Source organism: Chamaea fasciata, unplaced genomic scaffold, assembly GCF_029207755.1.
Source record: "Chamaea fasciata isolate MVZ Bird 193981 ecotype frontalis unplaced genomic scaffold, bChaFas1.0.hap1 SCAF_2, whole genome shotgun sequence".
NCBI classification, from domain to species: Eukaryota; Metazoa; Chordata; class Aves; order Passeriformes; family Sylviidae; genus Chamaea; species Chamaea fasciata.
The window spans coordinates 113,023,491-113,043,549 of NW_027094087.1; the positions used below are offsets into that span (position 1 = coordinate 113,023,491).

Below are 20,059 nucleotides of genomic sequence, written 5' to 3' on the forward strand. Positions count from 1 at the left end.
TCCTGGCAGAAAAGATTCTGCTGTCACCTTTCACTGGACTTGGCATTTTGGGGGTTTTATCGAGATATAGTCACAAAAAAAAAAAAAAAAAAAAAAAAAAAGTCCATTTTTTTAATATCACAGTTTTGGTTTCTGGATTGATAGTTTAACTTGAATAGCCTTAAGATGTTTGCTGTCCTGGGTGCCCTCCCAGGTGTGGCTGCAATTCATAAAGATATATCTAAGCTCATTTTAAACCAGCTAGCTCAGTTACTGGTTACTTTTGGAGTAGGTTGAATTCAGCATGAACTGCTCCTTTAATCTCTCCAGCTCCTCACAGGAACCTGCTGAAACTCAAACCTGAGTTTGCTAAAATTAAAACACCTCTTGAAAATGCCAGAATTGTGACAAGCACACCTAGATCCAGTCAGCTGTGATTAGATATACCCAAAAAGAGGCCAGTGTGTCAGGTAGGAGCTGGTCAGCATGTGGCATTTCTTTGTGAGACAGAAATCTTAGCAAAGTGTGTGCGTGTGATGAGAAAATACTCTGATGAATATTTGTTCAGTATTTCTGTTGCAATAGCTCCAGGATGGGCTGCACAAAACTTTAAATCGTGTCAACCTCTGTCTCCAAAATTTTCAAACTTGAAATTACAAACCCAGCACTACTTCTGATGGGTACATGCACCTCTGGTGAAGGCAATCCTGCCAGACATCTGTGAGATACATAAATCCATGCCAGGTGCTGCACAAGTGAGGGCTGCAGTTGTCAGCAAATCGAGCACGGAAAGATGCACTATTAAGCTGTAAGTTGGTCTTGTCACATTAAGTTCTTTTCCCACAGAAGAAGAAAAGGCCTGTCTGTCAGCTTGACTGCAGATAGAAATCCCTGTGCCTTTGCCCATTTGTCTCCTGACAAGGGAATAAATTGCTCCTTTAATTCAAAGCCTTCAGACCACCAAGAAGAAGGGCTAACGTGTTGGCTTCAATCTAGTCGAGAAGTGGCAATAATTGCTAAGGCAACACATTTCTGGCTCTCTGTGCCTCTCACAGGGAACATGAAGGATGACCAGCAAAACGTTTGCCACCTGGAAAAAATCCAGTGAGAGGATTTCCAAGCAGCAATGAGTTGCTTCAGCAACATGTGCTGCTGGATCCCAGCCACCACGACTCAGACTGGTGGCTGGGTCAGAGAAGCAAGCTGTAGTGCCCAAAACACTGGGCTGGAGAGTCAGAAAATGCAGGAGAAAATAATATTGACATATGTCAGATTATACCTTTTTCTGACCCAGAGATGGGGCAACTGAGAGACATTTTTTAAAACTTTTATTCCATTTTCAGTCTCATGTGAAGGGTGAGACAGTACAGATGCTACAATTCATGCCACCACAATCAGAAGCCAAACTATTTCCTAATTACAATACATTAAAACTGTTTCTTGGCCTATCAACTTTTGCCACACAATGCTGTTAATGCCTTAAAGCCAATCATCTAAAATTACCCCTCGTGGGTCCTACTGAAATGCATCTTTCATGGTTCCATTTCTCCATAGTATCTACTCTTGTTTGCAAGGCCATAATTTGAAACTTGTTTCTAGTTCTATTTCTCTTTCAACAATGTCTGTCCTATTCCACAGCATTTCGAAGTCAGTATTTTTTTATTTTAAAGTTTGCATACAGATGCATGTGAGCCTTCTGTCAGGCTTTGAGAATTCTCTACAAATCCATTTCCCACTTAGTGAGTGTCTTGGTTTGGAAAGACAGGTATCTGCTAGGGAAAGCTGGAGCTCCCCTTGGAATGGAAAATGTAAACCCCCACCCCCGAAATTATTATAATTTTGCAATTAGGGGCTTTCAGGCAAAGATATGGGAATAGAAATAGCAGTTCTTTACTGTGAATATTAAAAATACAAACGTAGTAGTACAGAAAAAAAAAACAAAAAACAAAAAAAACCAAAAAAACAAGGAGGCAAACAAACAAACAAAAATCCTAGAAACCCTGACGGAGTCAGAAATATGACCTGACACCCTGTTGGTCAGGATGTTGGAAGCAGTCTAAATAAATCCTTGTGGAGTAACAGATGTGGTTCTGTTTGAGTAGAGATGATCCTGTAGAAAGGATCCAGTGGTGGTGAAATGGGTCTGGTCTTCCTCTGGAATCCAGTTAAAACAGGCTGGGTGGTGTTTCTGAGTCTCTCTTTTTATTTAGGTAGGAATGGTTGGCTCCCCTCACTGGGTGAAGCATCTCCCCATGGGATGATGTAATTTTATCAGTCATGTGGTGAGCCTTAATGGCCCATTAACAGCAGATATCTCCTGGAGGGAGGATTGGTGGTGGAAGAGATAAAGAGCACTGCCCCACAGGGTTTTAACAGCTGGCCCATTAGCAGAAGGCATCCACCCCCTCCTCCCCCAGAGTTATGAGGGATGGGTCATGGAAGAGATAAAGAAAACACCTCCCCAACTGGTTTCAACAGCTGGAAAACAGAATAAACATTTTTGGTTACATATTGCAACCCAAGACAGTCAGTCCATTTTAACGCCCTTGCTGAAAAGAATTTCCTCTGCGTTTCCTGTTCCAGACCCAGCGAACTCAGCTCCATCTATCCTAGATGGGTTTGACCACCGCAAAGCCATGGCAGGACAGCGAGTGGAGCTGCCTTGCAAAGCATCAGGGCACCCGGCACCAAAGTACCGCTGGCTGAAGGACAACGTGCCCTGGGAGCCCGACAGCCGCTTCCGGCAGACAGTGACTGGGCTGCTGATTGAGAACACGCGGCCCTCGGACTCGGGCAGCTACGTCTGCGAGGTGTGGAACAACTACGGCACTGCCGAGATGGTCGGCCGCCTCTACGTCAAACGTAGGTTGTGGGTCGGTGGTACTAATGAGAGGGAAGGGCTTGGGCAAGTCCCTGCCTTTGTTTCTGGCAGTGGGCAGCAGGTTTTAGTGAGGCTGATGGCGTGGGAAGGCTGACCTGGAACAGAGACTGGACAGAGCTGGAGAATTAGGTAGATATTTCTTGAAAGGCCTATAAGATACATCTTGGGCAGCACAAGAGCCTGGCCAGGGTTCTGCCCAAGCTGGACCCAAAATGGTCACAAAATGGCTGACCAGTCACAAAGTCTTACACTTTTATCAGTTTTGGTCCATTTGTATATTGGGGTTTAATTATCCAATTACAGCTTCAGGTTATGAAGCCTCATCCTTCTTGTTTTCTTTCTTCAGTCCACCGTTGCTTATGGTTTTGGGCCTGAAAATTGTACTTGTTGTCCTTGGTCTTCAGCAAGAAAAGGATTTGTTTTGTCTACCTACTCTGTGAAGAGAGCTTATTGACACTTCATATGAGGCTCTGAACTACACCCCTAGGCAGCACAGAATCTGAAAAACATGAAAGCTAAAACTTAAGGCATCAAGGCAGCCAGTGTTATGAATAGATGTGGGGGTTTAGGTAAGTCCCTGTCTTTTGCCCAGGCAGCAGGCTGTAGCTTTATTGAGGTGGCCACCAGCTCAAAACCCCCTATGATTCACAAGTTCTTTAATAATGGCTGATTTGGTATGTCATAGAATGATTTATTTATTTAATAGACATAAAACTAACAGACATAGACTTAGACTATGTCCTACACAGGAAAAAGGACAAAAGAGACTTCTAGTACATAAATACAGCGTGAGACTAAAGGTACCATTAATTTTACAGCTAGCAAAGAAATAATTTAACTTAGGATCTAATGTTTCTTACCAACCAATTTGTGTAGGAGCACACATAAAAATCCTTTCCCTCAATTCCCAGGAAAGCAACTGCAGAATCTGAGTCCAAACTCCAGGGAGAAGTCTTGAACAATTTCAGGGTGTATGTGTAGGAGGCTTCTGCCTCTGTGATCATTTGTGTGTCTTTTAGTCTTTGTAAAACAGTGTCTCTCAGTCAAGAATATTTATTTTTCTTTTATCTTTTCCCACATCTGCTCTCCAGGCTAAGATGTTGATTCTTAGCAGGGGCCTGAGCCCTTTAGGCACCAGAGATTACCCTTTTGGGCCTTCCACCCACCTGGGTTATCTCTTTTGTATGCACCAACCACCTGTGGTAGAGACGGGGAGGTCACTTCCTTCCACAGCCAGCACCCCAAAACCCACTCTCACTCACAAGTCCTTCATAATGACCACTCAGGTCTACTACAAGGAAATTGAATGAATTACACAAGGAAAACAGACATAATACTAAAAAGACTTACTTACTACACAGGATAACAAAAAAAAGAACTACTAATAGATAAGAACACAGTGCACGATAATAAAGGTACCTGTTACAGCTGGCAAAGAAATAGTCTAGATTAGGAGCCAATGTCACTTACCAGTGAATAATAATGATGTGCAGAAGTCTCCTAATTTCTCTCAATCACAGAGAAGTATCTGAGTATCAATGTCTCAGCATTGAGGAGCTCTCCACACACTCAGAGAGTGTATAAGAAATTTCTGATTTTATGAAAATCATAGTGGTCTTTTATAGTGGCAAAAGTAGCTGTCAGTCAGTCACTTATTTCTGCTTATCCTTTCTCATGCATTCAAGGCAGGATGTTTATTGCTGCCTATAGGTGTTTTCAGCAGAGATAAATCATCACAAGACAAACCATTCGGGCCTAGTTTAGATTTGGGGAAGTGAATAAGTCTTTTGCTGTGTCAGGGGGTGAAAGGTCGTGTCACAATTGACTGTTGGTGTTGTTGCCTGATATCCAAAGAGAAAAACCCTTGCAACAGTGCTGAAATAGTAAAATAAAAAGCAGACCTTGACTGTAAGCTTCTAGGTGTCCCAACGGTCATGGGCACACTCAGTACCAGATCTCTACAATTTTATAAGTTTAACAGATTAGTATCTTAACAAATATTATCCAATTAAAAGAGCAGTTGGTTAGGTAATTTTTGGAGTTGGTCCAGGGCTTCTTTGCCCCACTTCTTTTTATCTCTTCTCAGATTCTGGTCGTAAAACAAGATATTCTTCTTGCAGGTCCTCTACTTGAAAATAAGACTAAACAGTATCTCAGGAATGTGTTAGAAGGTTAGCTTATTGTTCTAAAATTTAAGAGAAAGGGTGGGAAAAATACTAGGAGCTACATGACTGTAATAATACTCTTCAGAGCTACAAATATATGGAAAATTCATAAAAGCAAAACTGTTTAGGCATCAGTATCAATTTGTTGCCTTACCTTGCCGTACCTTCTGTTTCCTTAATTGATCTTAGCAATGATTAAAGTCCTCAAAGTTGTGGAACGACACAAAGCAGGCTCTGTGGAGATAAGTTAGTTGGCCAATTGAGCGATCAGAAGTGCAAATGGATGCAATTTCCAGTGTAGCTCTATAATTTATCACATGGGGGATATGTAATTTAGAAGCATGAATTGGGTGCTGGAAAAGAAATTGCAAATGTTCTCATAAATAAAGCTGCCAAACTCTCATTGCCATGACTCATGGTGCTCAGTAATATTGAATACTCATACATCCCCTCAGTCGAGTATTCATGTGTGAATATTCTGAATGTTTCACAAATTCTACAAAGATAATTATTACTTCAGGAGCACCACACTGGAAAAGTGTTATGCTACTACTGTTGAAAAAAAAAACCCCAAAATTATTTCCTGGAATAGAAATAACACTCTGTGAACTAACATTTCCACCTAGACAGCATGACTAGCAAAGTGAAAAGGGAGAAGTTTGTGATCAGTTCAGGCCATGAAAATACCCTCACAAATAATTGCACATAATGTTTTCAGGCAGAATAAAACTGAGGTGAAAAATCTGCCACTCATGAGTTATAAGTGAGGAGCTTTGGTTCTAAATGTATTCATCAAAATACATCAAAATACTCATAAAAATGAGTTGAGTTCCATCTGTCTTGTATGATGCAAAGTCAAAACTTGCAGAGACATGAAGTAATTGTACTGCTGTTGATACTCAAAGCATCCCCAGTGCCTGGTGATGTGTTTTTCCTAATAACTCTGTACTCCGTCAGTGGAAGTTCTCTGGATCAGGCTGGCAGGAAGTAAAAGGTGGGCAAAGAAATTTTACCTTCATCTGCAATGGAGGATGTGGTTAGCTTGCATCATCATGGCTCTGGGATATTGGTGATGCACTTGAATGTGACTATTTTGTTTAATGGATTGTTGCCAGATTTCAGCTTTTGTAGTCTTTTTGTAGGAAACAGAGATATTCAGTGAATTTTAACATGCATCTGAGCATAGATCAATTATTGCTTTGGACCTTTGTCTGTAGTCCAGAACGTCTGAGGCCACTGTATGTTTCCTTCCAGGCCTCTGTTCCTGATTAACCACTATAGATTTATTCTAACTTTTATGTTGTAAAATATTTAATAAAGTGAACAAGTTGCTTTTATTTTTCAAGTGTGTGTGTATATTTGTGTGTAAGCTGCTAAAAGAAAAAATAGAAAGGTCTGCATTTCATGACAGAGATTGTATCAGTGGTGATAGTAATCCCTTATCTTTATAAGGAAGTCAAACCAATTTATACAAGCCACGAGATGAAATCTGTGTTCTATAGTGCTGATAACTCCTAGGTGACAGGATAAAGATTGTTTTCCTTGCACTTACATTTATGACTTTTCTTCAGTACTGTTCATCCTCTTTTTTTGCAATGTAAAACTTGCACTCTTCTGTCCCACTGTTTAGGCTGATTTGAAAATATTGTAGTCCTCCCACATCAAAGCAGAAAATCTGGTGAGCCCACACACCAAAACACTTCCATGTGGACATTACAGATGGATATCCATGGGTGTACCTGCGTCAACATCTTCGATTCTCGAAAGCTAATCTTGTAATTGGCATTTATTGCACTTGTTCACATCAGGGAGTGGTTTGGGAAAGTGAAAATTTGGTTCCTTTTGCAAGAAGTTAAACCAGAAAATGGTTCAAAGGTCCACACTGAACTAATGTGAAATAACGTCCTGCCCTCCCAAACCTGTGTAGTGCTATGTTAAATCCATCGGTACAAATGGTGTTACTTGTGGGTCTGATCCTACTGTTCACCTGGGCATGGGGTTATGTGCTTAATAGGTTATCCCTATAAATCTAGTTAGATCTATTATTTTTGTTATGGGTGTTGGTGGCAAAAATGTTTTTTTTTTAGGAGCAATAGAGTCATCTTTTATTTCTTTTGGTGGTGTTTTCGGTTTTTTTAAGAAGGGTATGGCTGTGATTTTTATTGTTCTCCTTAACTGAGAGCTGATTTGCTCCTTGCACACAAAGACGCATTTATACTTAACACACTCCGTTTCCCTTTCTCTCTCTCCCTTATTTCCACCCAAACCCCCAGAGCCGCTCAAAGCCACCATCAGCCCGCGCAAAGTCAAGAGCAGCGTCGGCAGCCAAGTGTCCTTGTCCTGCAGTGTGACGGGGACCGAGGACCAGGAGCTGTCCTGGTACCGCAATGGGGAGATCATCAACCCCGGCAGCAACGTGCGCATCACCGGCCTCAACCGCGAGAACCTGATCATGGACGGCATGGCCAAGAGCGACGGCGGTGCCTACCAGTGCTTCGTGCGCAAGGACAAGATGTCAGCCCAAGACTACGTCCAGGTGGTGCTGGAAGGTCAGTCTCCACCTGCCTCAGGCAGTTCTGGTTCCCAAAGATGATACACAAGTCGTCCTCGGCGCTGTTGTTTTAGAGCGGTGATGCGCTAAAGATCTGGAAATAAAACAACGCGCTTTCATGACAATGTTGGTATAGGAGGGAATAAAGCTGGTTATGGGTTTTCCCAATACCTCTGAGGGTCCAGCTCTTGGCAGAAAAGTGGCTACATGACACTGTTGTACTCCACAATGACACAGACTCCGAGTTTCAGAAGGCTGAAAATGACTCCATTATTTTTGGGATGTGTCTCCCTTATATGCTATTTTACACAGACCAATCTGGTTGGTGAAAAAAGGACAAACCTCTCCAATCACGTTGGTCAGAGCAGAGGGACATCAAGAAGTCCCTCCTAGGAAAAGGAATGAAAAACAAAGTTACAACCACAAAAACATGTCTCTTGTTTACAGAAAATTCCCTGGGAGAAGAATTTCAGAAAACCAAAACATCTCAGGCACAAAACCAGGGCTACAACTAAAATCAGTTAGTGAGACGTCATGATCGAAAAAAAACAGAAAGGTTTTAATAAGGAAAGAAAATAATACAAACACAAAGGCAAAGCTGAACGCAGTATCGAGACGAGTCTCCTACTTGCTACAACACCTTGAAAAGTGTGGAGTTTCTTTGTTCTCTCTCTTTAGTACTCAGTAATTCCGGTGGGCTGTTTGGCTCTTGGTCCAATGGGATCAGCAAGAGGCTTTGGGTTACACTCTCCCAGTCCAATCAATGTTTTCATGCTGGCACTGAGCCAATTAATGTCAGGAGGGTATGGAAAATTCTCTTCCTAAAATGTCTAGAGGTAAACTGAAATTCTCTCCTTATACAGGAACACAGGCTGGGGGCTTGGGGTGCATGCCAACAACTGGTCTTTAATTTGAGGCCTCCAGGGGCCGATATGGAAAAATATCCACCTCACATAGGGCAAATACAGTTTGTAAGTTTAGCAAATCAGCATAATTGACCAGAATTCCCAATTAAGACCTCAAGTAATGAGGTAATTCTCCCCCTTGGTTCCACCTCTTCTGGAGGCCACCCTTCTTGCTGCTAACTGTACTTTGTTTATGAGAAAGTGTCTTGGGAGTGTAGCTCATCCTTGCTTCCCAGGGAAAAGCAAGATAGGATTGGGGCCTTTGGGAATGTGTTTTGTTTTTCTATCTTTCTGGGGTAGGAAAAGTACTGGAGTTAGCTAGGAACTGTGTAACTATACAATAATAGTCTACAGAGTTATACAGAGTATATATGAAGAATATATAAAAGTAAAAATCATTCTGGCATCAGTGGAGTTTACAAAAAAGAGGGTACTCATGAAATGTCCGTGGGGTTTATTGTGCCACGCTCATAAGAGAATGGAAAAATCTATTTGAAAAAAAAAATATATATATGGAAAAAAAAAATTCTTTTCCCAAGCAGGTCTCTTAAAAACCAAACATTGCTTTTCTGGTTGGGTGTATTGGGCTGACAGCTTGGAGATCATCTTAAATAACTGATACAATGTTCTACATGATAATCAAGTGGGAAAAGTCATCAGTTTGCACAGAGGCATCTTGCTAATGAGGCTGTGGTGCAGGCATGGCATGGACACTATTTTTAGAGCCTCTGAAGAAGAAGAAGAAGAAGAGATTACCTGCCTGGACCGAGTTACCGCGGCAACCATCTCCCGTGACTAGGAAAGCCTAAAGAGCATATTGATAATCTATCATGGTGTTGGGAGAGTGCAGGTTATCAGAGAGCAGCAGCAGGGAAGATTTCAAAGACACTCAGGTCTCACTGGGAGAATAATGTCTACTTTCATCTAAAAAAAAAAAGCCTGTCACTTGAATTAAAAAAAGGGAGGAAAAAAAAAAGAGAAGGAGGAAAAGAGGTACATAGTGTGCACACTTACAGATTTACTGGTCCTGTGTCAGCTCCCTTTCAGGATAAAAAGCTTTGGGTTTTTTTGTGTTGCTGCTGTTCTGTTTTCTGAGGGGTGACAGTACCCAGTACACCACAAAGGAAAGGAAGAGAGTCAGGAATGAAAATAAATAAATAAATTAGAAACTCTGTCACATAACCAATGGGAGAGAAATGAAAGAGAGAGGGGGCAGAGGGGAAAAAATGAAATCAGATAAAATCAAATGGTCTTCCAGGGATGCTGAGGCCTTTCAACATCCAGAGAATGCCAGTGCTTATCTTTCTACCATGTGGCAAGCAAGAGAATTTTGCAGCCCTGTTTTTAAAGTAACATTTTCAAAGGAAAACAAACACACATTGCATCACCACAGAAAAGACTTTCTAACTAATACCAGGCTGTCAGCACTCCTAAATATTACCCCACTGAACTCTGGAGAGGTGGATATTTAATCCTGCTCCTTGCTTACAAAGTTTCTGTGCCCACCTATCTTCTTTATTCATTTCCCTGATATAGGCTGAGTATTTTGGGAGACAGTTCACAAGATAAAGTGTTTGAAGCTCTCATTCAGATAAACATTTATCTGTAGCACAAAATGACCACAGAAAGAAATTGGCATCACTGCTGTTGCTGGCAATCTGTATTCAGAAAAGCTTAATTTAATACTTTCCTAAATGGGGCACAATGTGCCTGGATAAAACTGCTGTGTGAAATCAGTCTATGCAAGTTGTGCCTGGGTCTTGGCAACAGGATTCATCCTTAACTTCCCAAGGAGCTAAAATCTACCAGGAGAAGGGAATCTCCAAATGTATTGAGGTTTTGCATCTCTTATAATGAACTGCATATAGTTTTAAAACTTTTCTGCAGGAACCCAGCAGTTCATAGAGATGCCTTGTCGCTGTAGGACATGAAAGACTCCAAATATTTCACACGGCAAAGAGCATAGAAAAAGAAGGCTTTATTTTCTAAGTCTCACTACCTTTTATAAAGTGTTCTGATACAGACTTAACATGATTGGTGAATAGGAATGACACCTCTCTAGTTCCATTGGTTAACTAGAGAAACAGCAAAACACCACCTGGAGAAAGTTTGTTTTGAGAAAGGACAGTTGTTTGCTAAGATTGTTTAGAGAAGAAACTTTCTTGAGAAATTTTTCCTTGGGAAAAAGCAGCTGCTAGCAGACTAAAATCTCTCAGGCCCACAATGCCTGATCCTATTCAAGTATTTTTCCTACAGCAGAGCCACTACCAGGTTTCTCAGAAGATGTAAAAGGAACTTGCCATAAACAAAGGGTCATTTAAGTCATCTACTGGCAGAATTTATTTCCCTCTCTCAATAATTAGGGCTACATCCTGGGAAAAATTGCTTGTGTTGCTTCTAAAAAAGATCTTGGCTCATGGGATATGGTCCAGGTTAGAGGGGACAAGCTTTACACTGTTTTCCGGCTTTTCTCTCCCTCGGCAGACGGAACTCCCAAAATCATCTCTGCCTTCAGCGAGAAAGTGGTGAGCCCTGGAGAGCCGGTGTCCCTGATGTGCAACGTGAAGGGGACTCCCCTGCCCACCATCACCTGGACGCTGGATGAGGATCCCATCGTGAAGGACGGCAGCCACCGGGTCAGCCAGATCATCACGTCTGAGGGCAACGTGGTCAGTTACCTGAACATCTCCAACACCCAGGTCCGGGACGGGGGCGTTTATCGTTGCACCGCCAACAACTCTGCGGGAGTCGTCCTGTACCAGGCTCGAATAAACGTAAGAGGTGCTTGTCAAATCAGCTCCTCAAAAAAAAAACAAACAAAACACACATAACTCATTGTAGTGGAGAAGAAGATTGTTGCATGTGATGAGATTTTGGAATGCCAAAAACCGATTTACTGGGTTTTTTGGGTTTTTTTTTTTCTCGTTTTCTCCCCCCGCCGCTCTCTTTTCCCACCCTGCCTCTCCAGCCCCATCCAGAAAGTGTATGGTACGGTTAAATGTTGGAAGAACCCTTTGGCTTGTGTCTTTTAGTCTATTTTTCCTATACTCATCTCTACTAGTTCACAGTCTCTTTGCTTTAGTCCTGCTGTGCATGTTTTGTTTTTCTTCTCCTTTCCTCCTTTACTTGTCCAATATCCATTGTAATTATTCATGTATAAAAAAACTTTAGCTTGAATTTCTGGCTCTACATGGCATAATACCCATCCTCATGAGTATATATATATATATACTTTATATACATAGGAAATGAAAAAGCTAACTGTTTCAGTGTCCTCATGTGTAACAGGATTCTAGCACCGTATCAGTGTCAGTATTACACATTAATTAAATCACACTCAGCCTTTTAATTTGTAACACAGCAAAGATTTTATCAGGCAAGTGTTGGATAACACAAAGATATACCCTCCACATCATTAGTATGGATGCTGCAGGGTAAGGAAAAAACTAGAGCACACAAAGATTAGGAAAACTGCTTAAGTAGCTCTTGAAAGGAAAAATCTGTCGAATGCTAAGAGGACACAGTCTTAAGCTGCGCCAAGGGAAATACAGGCTGGATATTAGGAGAAAGTTTTTTACAGAAAGGGAAATAAAGTATTGCAATGGTGTACCTGGGGAGGTGGTGGATTCCCCATCTCTGGATGTGTTTAAGAGAAGACTGGATGTGGCACTTGGTGCCATGGTTTAGTTGAGGTTAGCATTGGGTTGGACTCGATAATCCTGGAGGTCTCTTCCAACCTAATGATTCTATGAATTCTGTGAAGTGCAGCACGAGCCACATCTGTCCCTCCAGAAACAATCACACAACATTCCCCCGAGCAAACGTGCCCTTAAAATTGTCTTTAAGAGTTTCCTTTTCTTCTCCCCTGGCAGGGCCGGCCAGCATTCGGCCGATGAAGAACATCACGGCCATCGCCGGGAGGGACACCTACATCCACTGCAGGGTCATCGGGTACCCCTACTACTCCATCAAGTGGTACAAGAACTCCAACCTGCTGCCCTTCAACCATCGCCAAGTGGCGTTCGAGAACAACGGCACGCTGAAGCTCTCGGACGTGCAGAAGGAGGTGGACGAGGGCGAGTACACCTGCAACGTCCTGGTTCAGCCCCAGCTGTCCACCAGCCAGAGCGTGCATGTGACAGTGAAAGGTGAGGGCAGCTGAGAAAAGTAGATCCTGGCTGATTGCTGGGTGGTTTTTTGGAAGTGCACACGTAGGATTGTGCTAGCAGTCAGGTAATGAGTGGTTTGAGGAGGTTAATCCAGATTTGTGTTTGTTTTTAGTGATGGCGCAAAGCTAATCAGTCGTGGTGTCTTGTTATCTCCTGACTTCTACCCCTCCTTGGCTCAGCTGGCCAAGTATTGCCTTGTTGTTGTTGTTGTGGTTGTCAAGTTTGCTATGAGCACTTTTCACTGCAACTAAATCAGGGGATTAATGGTTTGTCACACACATTTCACTGGTGGCTGTTTCTCTGCTGGACAACAAAGTTCCAATTTTCATTAGCCAGTGACTTTCCAGCTTTTAGGACATGAGATGAGAATTTTAATGCCTGTATTTTTGCCACTAAGCAGAGACAGGAACTAAAAGCATTAACCTTGCTTTCCTCTTATTAAGTGATTATCTGAGTGCTCTTCATGCTTAGAAAGATAACACTGTAAATAATTGTGACTTGAAATTCTAATAGGATGCCTCAAATCTATTCAAATTGTCCAAAACAAGGATGTTCAGATGGCCCTGAAAGACTTCAGAAAGAGATTGAGAACAGGAATTTTTTACCATTGTGTCCTGACTGTTCTGACATTGGCAATGTTCAGACCTATTCATGAGGATACAAAAGACAGAAAACCTGATTGCAGTAGCACCTAGTTTTGAGCAATAGGGCCACTAAATACTGCACTTCATGTGAGCCTGTGGGAAGAATTGGAGTATAATTTCTCTGTTCCTGAAGTTATTAGAAACTTTTCCTGGTTTTTTTTTTTTTTGGTGGTGTTTTTTTGGTTTTTTTTGTGGGGGTTATTTTGGGGTGGGTTTTTTTTTTTTTTTTTTTGAGTTTTTTTTTTTTTTTTTTTGGAGGCAGAGGAGAGGAAGGAAGGGAGGTTAAGTCTTGTAATCCATTCTCAGATAAGATCCAGAGAACAGTTAAGTAAAATGACTTTGTTCAAGACATCTGATCTCTTAACTTCCTTCTGTTAGTTTTGCCCTTAGCAGTATGGAGTGATGTAATAGTTGTGGGTTTTTTTGTTTTGTTTTGGTTTGGTTTTTTTTTTTGTTGTTTTTTTTTGGTTTTTTTTTTTTTTAAGAGTTTAGGGGATTAGCTTTAAGCCAAGAGCAATTTGGGCTCTGAAAGGCATGACATCTCACACACCTGAGACCATCAGGGGCACTGGTCACAAGCTGTGGCATAAAAAGCCAATGTCACCTTTTGTTTTCATGTGTGTTGTGCTTTGCTTGACATTACAATGAGATCACAAATCTGTTGATAGAGTTTAGGAGCTGAATGACAAATCAGTCACTGTGTTCTTGCTGCAATAAGAGGCCACCATGGAAATTCTGGTGGGGAAAAGCTGCCTCTTAAATGATACAATTTTTCAAATGACTGTCAAAATGAATGTAGCCAGATGAAACAATTCCAGCAGTCACAGGCATTGAGATCAAAACAATACCAGTCACTGAGAACACTAACCGGTATCTCAGGTGAAATACTGCTTTTTCTCCCATTAGGTTACAGTTTCCAACTTGACAATTCCTCCCCCAGAAAGCAGATTGCCAGCTCTAGCAATTTGGATTGAGCTGTAACTTTTGTCAGTGATTTTACTTCCTTGATGGAGCTCTACCTCCCACAAGACCAGGTTGCTCCAAGCCTTGAAAAGACACTAATTTGAAAACAAGGTTAATAGCCTGATGTCATCTACCAAGCCCAAAATGTCACAGGTGAGGTTTTTAGGTCAGACCTGGGCAGTTCTCAATGTTCTGCTGTTGTAGCTTGAGGTCAGCAGCGCCACAGTGGATTTTATCTAACATACTAGTGGGGAGTCAAAAGTGACCTGGTGCTCTAAAATATTTTATTAATATGTGTGTGTGTTGCTTTTTCATTTTATAGATTCCAAAGTTAATGGGATGAGTTTTTAAGCACTTATATTTGATACAAAAAAGATACAAAACATGGCCCAGCCTGCATACCGGAGGTTAAAAGTACTCTGAAATGTGACATTGTAAGAAAAATTAAAATCAATGCTCAAATATCCTTATTTACAGTTTAGCTTCTCCTACCATCAGTATAATTATATTTTTTCCAAAGAAACTGAGGGAGAATTATTGTCCATCTTCAATACTACAAGTCCTTTCCTTTGCTCTCAGTTCTGCTACAAGCTTTGTGGGTGACCTCAAACCAGTCACCTGAAGGGTGATTCAGAATAAATGACACTTAATGAGCTGTTACTTAGTGGGGTTTCTTCCCCTCCATGTTCTCTTTTGAGGACATGATTATTAATTTCCTCATGAGTTTATCACCTGAGTGGTATCAGAATGTTTCAGAAACAATGTGTTCACTTTCAAAAGCCACCTCGGTCACCAGGAAAAATGGCAATAAGGCACAAACTGAACTCAAAAATAGCCACACATTTTATGTATATTCAATTTCAGAAGCTTACAGCTTAATTTTTCCAGTTCACCTGCCATTATGTAGCATTTATATGTTTGAAGCTTTGCTCCCATTGAAATGAAGTTGCTCCTGAGAGTTCTCTTTCCTCCCTCAGAGCAGTCGTATCACCCAGCTTAGCAACCCCCTGGGACAAACAGATTTAAGTAATTTAATTACCTTTATCTGACAGATCTGTGGCAAAGGTAAATGCAGAATTTGGCTCTGCGGGGCAGCATTCATCTGCATTAGGCGAACAACTGTTTTTTAAAGTTGGCAGCCCTCTGCCACATTTACTTTCCACTTTCCAAATCCCCCAGCATGTGAAGCATCCTGGTTCTGTCTTGGATGAAGACTTGCTTAAAGCAGCACTTAAATAAAAACATGCAACACCACGAGCACGCCATCAAACACAAGAGTGCTGTCCACTCTGCAGAGTATTTTGACATTTACAAACATTCAAATGAAAGTGATATCATCCTTCAGAAATCATGAGAAGATCACAGATGGGAGAATAGAACATTTCTTGACAATAATTTTATATGAGCTCCTGGCTGCCAGAGAACCTGAGTGGGGCTTTCAGAGCCTTGCTGTGCATCCTCCCACCTGGCAGGCTCTGGGAAAGCCAAAGGCTTGGAAGCGGGGCACTTCAATGCTATTTCACCTTAGATCCTCTACTTCTTTCTCTACAGATCAGAACAATCAATGAGACACCAAATGAAAACCATTGTCCCATTTTTAGGAATAACTGCCGCCCTCATCTGCATAGCCACCTGTGCCAGAGGTCTGCAGGCTGAAAATAAGTGTCCACAGAAATCTGGCTCATCATTCCTGCCCTTTCCTCTCCCCCCAGCTCTTGCCTTCCCCTTGTCTCTGTCCCAAAATCTGGATTTGGAATCCAGCAGTCCCCTGAGCTGGCTGCTGGGAGTTGAGTGCACGAGCTGGCAGGAAAACATGCAGGTTTCTGTTTGGCAGATATAACTCCCATGGAACCATGCCTGAGACCTAACAGGGCTTTTTGGAAATCAAACCATCTTGGCGTTACTTTTTTTGTATTTAGACAAATGATTTGGCCAGTTCTTAGTTCCGACAAAAAGCCACACAAACGTTCCACTCTGTAACGCACAAGTAAAAGAGGGAGATTACAACTGTACTTACATACTTAATTTCTGTATTCCATACCTGCTGACCACTCACCTGTGTAACTGTAATAATACCTTTTCAACATGTTTTGCTTTGGCCTATGTTAGGTGTAATTTTATTTTTAAAATAGGTGCATTTTTATTTTTGTAAAGTAAACTGAACCCCCTCTCCTCTGCCTCCTGCAAAGGGGGAACAGTAGTTACTGCCATCATCAGAAGTAACTGAGATCAGCCTTGCTAAGGATCCTGCACACATCCTTGCCAAGAACAGAATTATTCTTAGCAGCACTAGTTTTGTGCTCCGTGTTCAGCCCAGCTCTCGCGTTTGCCAGAGGGGTTTGTATGCATTTGCCAAAGGCAGAGGACTGCTGGAGTCAGAGATCTTAATGAGAATATTCTGTAGAAGATGCAGATTTTCTGTTCATTCCTTCTCAGAATTATGTGTCCTCCTCAGTTTTTCCCAACTCCTCCTTTCCCAAGTCATGGCTCTTCTCCTCTGGCTTCTAAAATCAATCTGAACTCAAAGTGTTTATCATCTCAGCTCTCATTTCCACGCCACCTTGTTCTCAAGACTCAAAACTACCCTTTCCCTGTGGATACCCCAACCTTTTTCCAAGTCTCCAGTTCCACTCCTCTCTACCATCCTTCAAGTTCAAGCACTGGAGTGACAAATCTGCCCTGATTTCTGAAATCTCACCAGGCTGACTCAGCCACTGAAAGGTGGTGCTAGGATGTGTTTCAGTGCTGCTTGGATACTGTTTGTCACTGCAAAATGTCCTCTCCACATATGATCATGTGGGTTGGTTGTTTTGTTTTGTTTTGTTTTTTTTGTTTGTTTGGGGTTTTTTTCTAATTTATTGACTTGGTTTTGCTCAGACTGCAAAATCTGGGCACCATTGTGATGACTTTTCATAGGTAGAGCAAGAAAATCTGCAGCTAGTGTAATCACCCAAACTTGAAATCCATGCTGCTAAATCCATAGGGCAGGTGGCACTTCTCAGGTTCTTACAATTTTTCGTAAGAAATAAACCTCTTTTTATATTGGTTTTATGGTAAAACTGATATTTACTATGTCTCAGTTTTCCCACTCTCCCACCTTATTCTTGGAAATGGCCATGGAATTGTAGCTGAAACCTTCCAGCTGAAATGACTCAGCCTGAGGCAGACATCTGGCCTGGAAAACTGCTACCCAAACAAAAGTCAAACTGCCAGCAAATGAAAATAGTTTTATCATGGGAAGTGTTGGCAAACAAAGAAGGGGTTATATTACCCACCCTACCTCTGATTTTCATATTTCCATAGGGGAAAAAAAAACATGAAGATGGAAAGACGTGAAAATAATGATAGCAACATCTCTTTTCCAGCATTTTAGTAGATCTCAGAGCATTTTAAGAACAGGAGTGAGTTGTTATCTCCATTTTTTTATTATGCAATTTATAGTAATAGTTTTCCCAGCTCCAGTAAAAGCCATCAGTAGTAAGTGATGATTTTCTTGTCATCAGTCTCATGGGACACACTCTCATGTAAACAGCCTGCTGCTATTCACACTTCTCCAACAGGAATTAATTGAAAAAGAAGCCCCTGTGAGGGAAGGGTACAGCATCATTAAAATAAAGTGTGGTGTTCAAAAGGACTGTTTCTGATCTTGTGGAGCTTATATATTTCATTGATTCAGAAAGGTTCTTGTATATATAGTGAGCACCTCACCTGTTGTGAACCACAAAAAGGAATTGTACCAGCTTTGTTTCATGTTAGAATACAAGCAAACCAAACAGGGGCTACTTGTAAATAGCTTCCTATTTGCAACTGTTTAAATAGATTCTTCTCATCTTTCCTGGGAAGTGTCTAGCTTTCTCTAATATCTGAAATACTGTTGTTGAATTTGCATTGCAGATCAGTTCAGGGAGGGCTGGTTTAGATAGTGAAAAACATGCAGGCACAAAAGGGAAAAAAAAAAAAATCATTGGAAATCTTTGCAGGGTTCTTGTGACCGTGGTGCATTCTGCCATCAATCAACCTGCTAATCTGTGCATGCTTCAGTCTGGAAGCGTGGATTATGGCAAGTGGGAGTTCAGCTTCCTGCACATACCTCAGATCTTATCTGTCCCACTGACTGACTTTGCCAATAGATTGAACCAGAAAAAAAAAAACTCCTGGCTGTGACGTCTTTCGTATATTTCTTTCATTATATCACTTTCTCCCTTTTCTCCACTCCCCCACACTATGTGCTTTTGGATCCCTTCAAACCTGTCACAACATCCTTGGGAAGAAATGCTCAGATCTCTCAAAGTTGTCACACCAGAGCCGTGTGGTCAGAGTGAATGAGAATGCGCCATCGTGAAAAACATCCTGGAAAATGCACTTGGGAATTCTTCTCAGGTCACATCATGGGCATGGGGAGTAGTTTTGAGGGGCAAGCAGTGGCAGAGCCTGATTTAAGGGAATGTGCACTTTAATAGGGATGTCTCAAGTGTGTCCAACCTGTAGAAATTCCTGAAGGTAAGACTGAAACAGGCTGATATTCTTGACAGGTCTGTGTAAATTTTTTTTTTTTTGCCACTCAACATGCAGCAGCTCAAGGTTAGCTTTGCACTAAAATGCCTGACTTACGTTCCTTAAAGTGTCACAAGTGTCATGTGGATGTGTCTTACTTTGCACCAGTACACTTCTAATGTAACTGCTGTAATGACTTCACCTCTGACAATGCAGAAAATGGTCACCAAAAAATGTCTGTTAAAGTTGTTTCACCACAATCCCAGTATTCATGATGAGGAATTAGTATGCACAAATCTAAAACTTTTCACTTAAATCTAAACTAAAACTCCCTGGATTTGTGCAGAGTCTTATATCTTCTATCTTTCAAACACAATTTATGTCTGTGTATGGATGCATTTATTTGTGAATTATGCAAACAATGTGAAATAAGCCTTAATACTTCAATAAATGCCTCAGTTAAGGAGTTCAACCCATACATTACATATGGGTTTATCAAAAGCTTCCCCTCTTCTCTTACAGTGCAGATTTGTTTACTTTGGAGCTGTAAGAAGGCATGTTCTTGCTCTTTTCTTTGTGTTTATTTTGTCAATTATTTTTTGGCTCCGGTGGTTTAGTTGGTTTTCAGTTTTCACAGTGGTACCTGAGGACAAAGATCACTTTAGATCAGGGAGGAGCTGAACAAGGTTAACATCTCTGGAGCGGGTTCCAAAAGTGAGGCCTTTAATTAGGAAGCACTTTACCAATGAAGGTATCAACTTCATGCATAAAAATACTCCTGCAGCTGCTGTCTTATCTTCAAATCAAGGTTTTCTCTCTTACAAAGAAATAAATAGCAAATGCATCCCCTGGGGCAGGGAACTGAGCTCCCCACCATCCCAGTTTTGCAGGGTGTTTCAGGATGATAAGGGCTTGCACTTTTCCCCTCACAAAGGAGGCTGAGAGGAGATGGTTCCACAGATGCATGAGACATGACTTAAAAGCGTTTTTGGTTTCTACACAACATTTTAAATGCTCTGTCCTTATGTAGAAGCCCCTACTACAACATCAGGGAGTCTGTGAGTGTTGGATGGCAGGGAAGGGGAGTGAGGACTGCGGTGGCTGTGAAAACTGAAAAATTGCTAGACCATGGCTAGGGTTTGTGCAGAGACAAAATAACTTTGGCTTTTTCACCCCCAGTGCGTGAAATCTGGGGTCACACGGCTGCTCTAAGGGGCTGCAGAGCTTGGTGGCTGTGATTTTGCATCAGCCATAAATATTCATTGCCAAAAGTATTTTATATTGCAGACACAGCCCCTGCAACGGTGC

The 20,059-nt window shown here is 41.5% G+C and overlaps 1 protein-coding gene across 7 annotated transcripts in view; it reads left to right on the plus strand.

Annotated features, from left to right (window-relative positions):
• DSCAM (DS cell adhesion molecule) overlaps nucleotides 1–20,059 on the plus strand; it is a 384,919-nt gene that overhangs the window by 197,275 nt on the left and 167,585 nt on the right. For 5 of the 7 annotated variants that reach the window (XM_066177133.1, XM_066177137.1, XM_066177136.1 and 2 more), the window contains exons 4-7: nucleotides 2,563–2,841; nucleotides 7,299–7,574; nucleotides 10,966–11,262; nucleotides 12,354–12,629. In XM_066177133.1, the coding sequence (XP_066033230.1) occupies nucleotides 2,563–2,841; nucleotides 7,299–7,574; nucleotides 10,966–11,262; nucleotides 12,354–12,629 (1,128 nt within the window). Of the gene's footprint in view, nucleotides 1–2,562; nucleotides 2,842–7,298; nucleotides 7,575–10,965; nucleotides 11,263–12,353; nucleotides 12,630–20,059 lie in introns of those variants that run through there. The other 2 variants (XM_066177140.1, XM_066177135.1) reach the window with 2 other exon arrangements.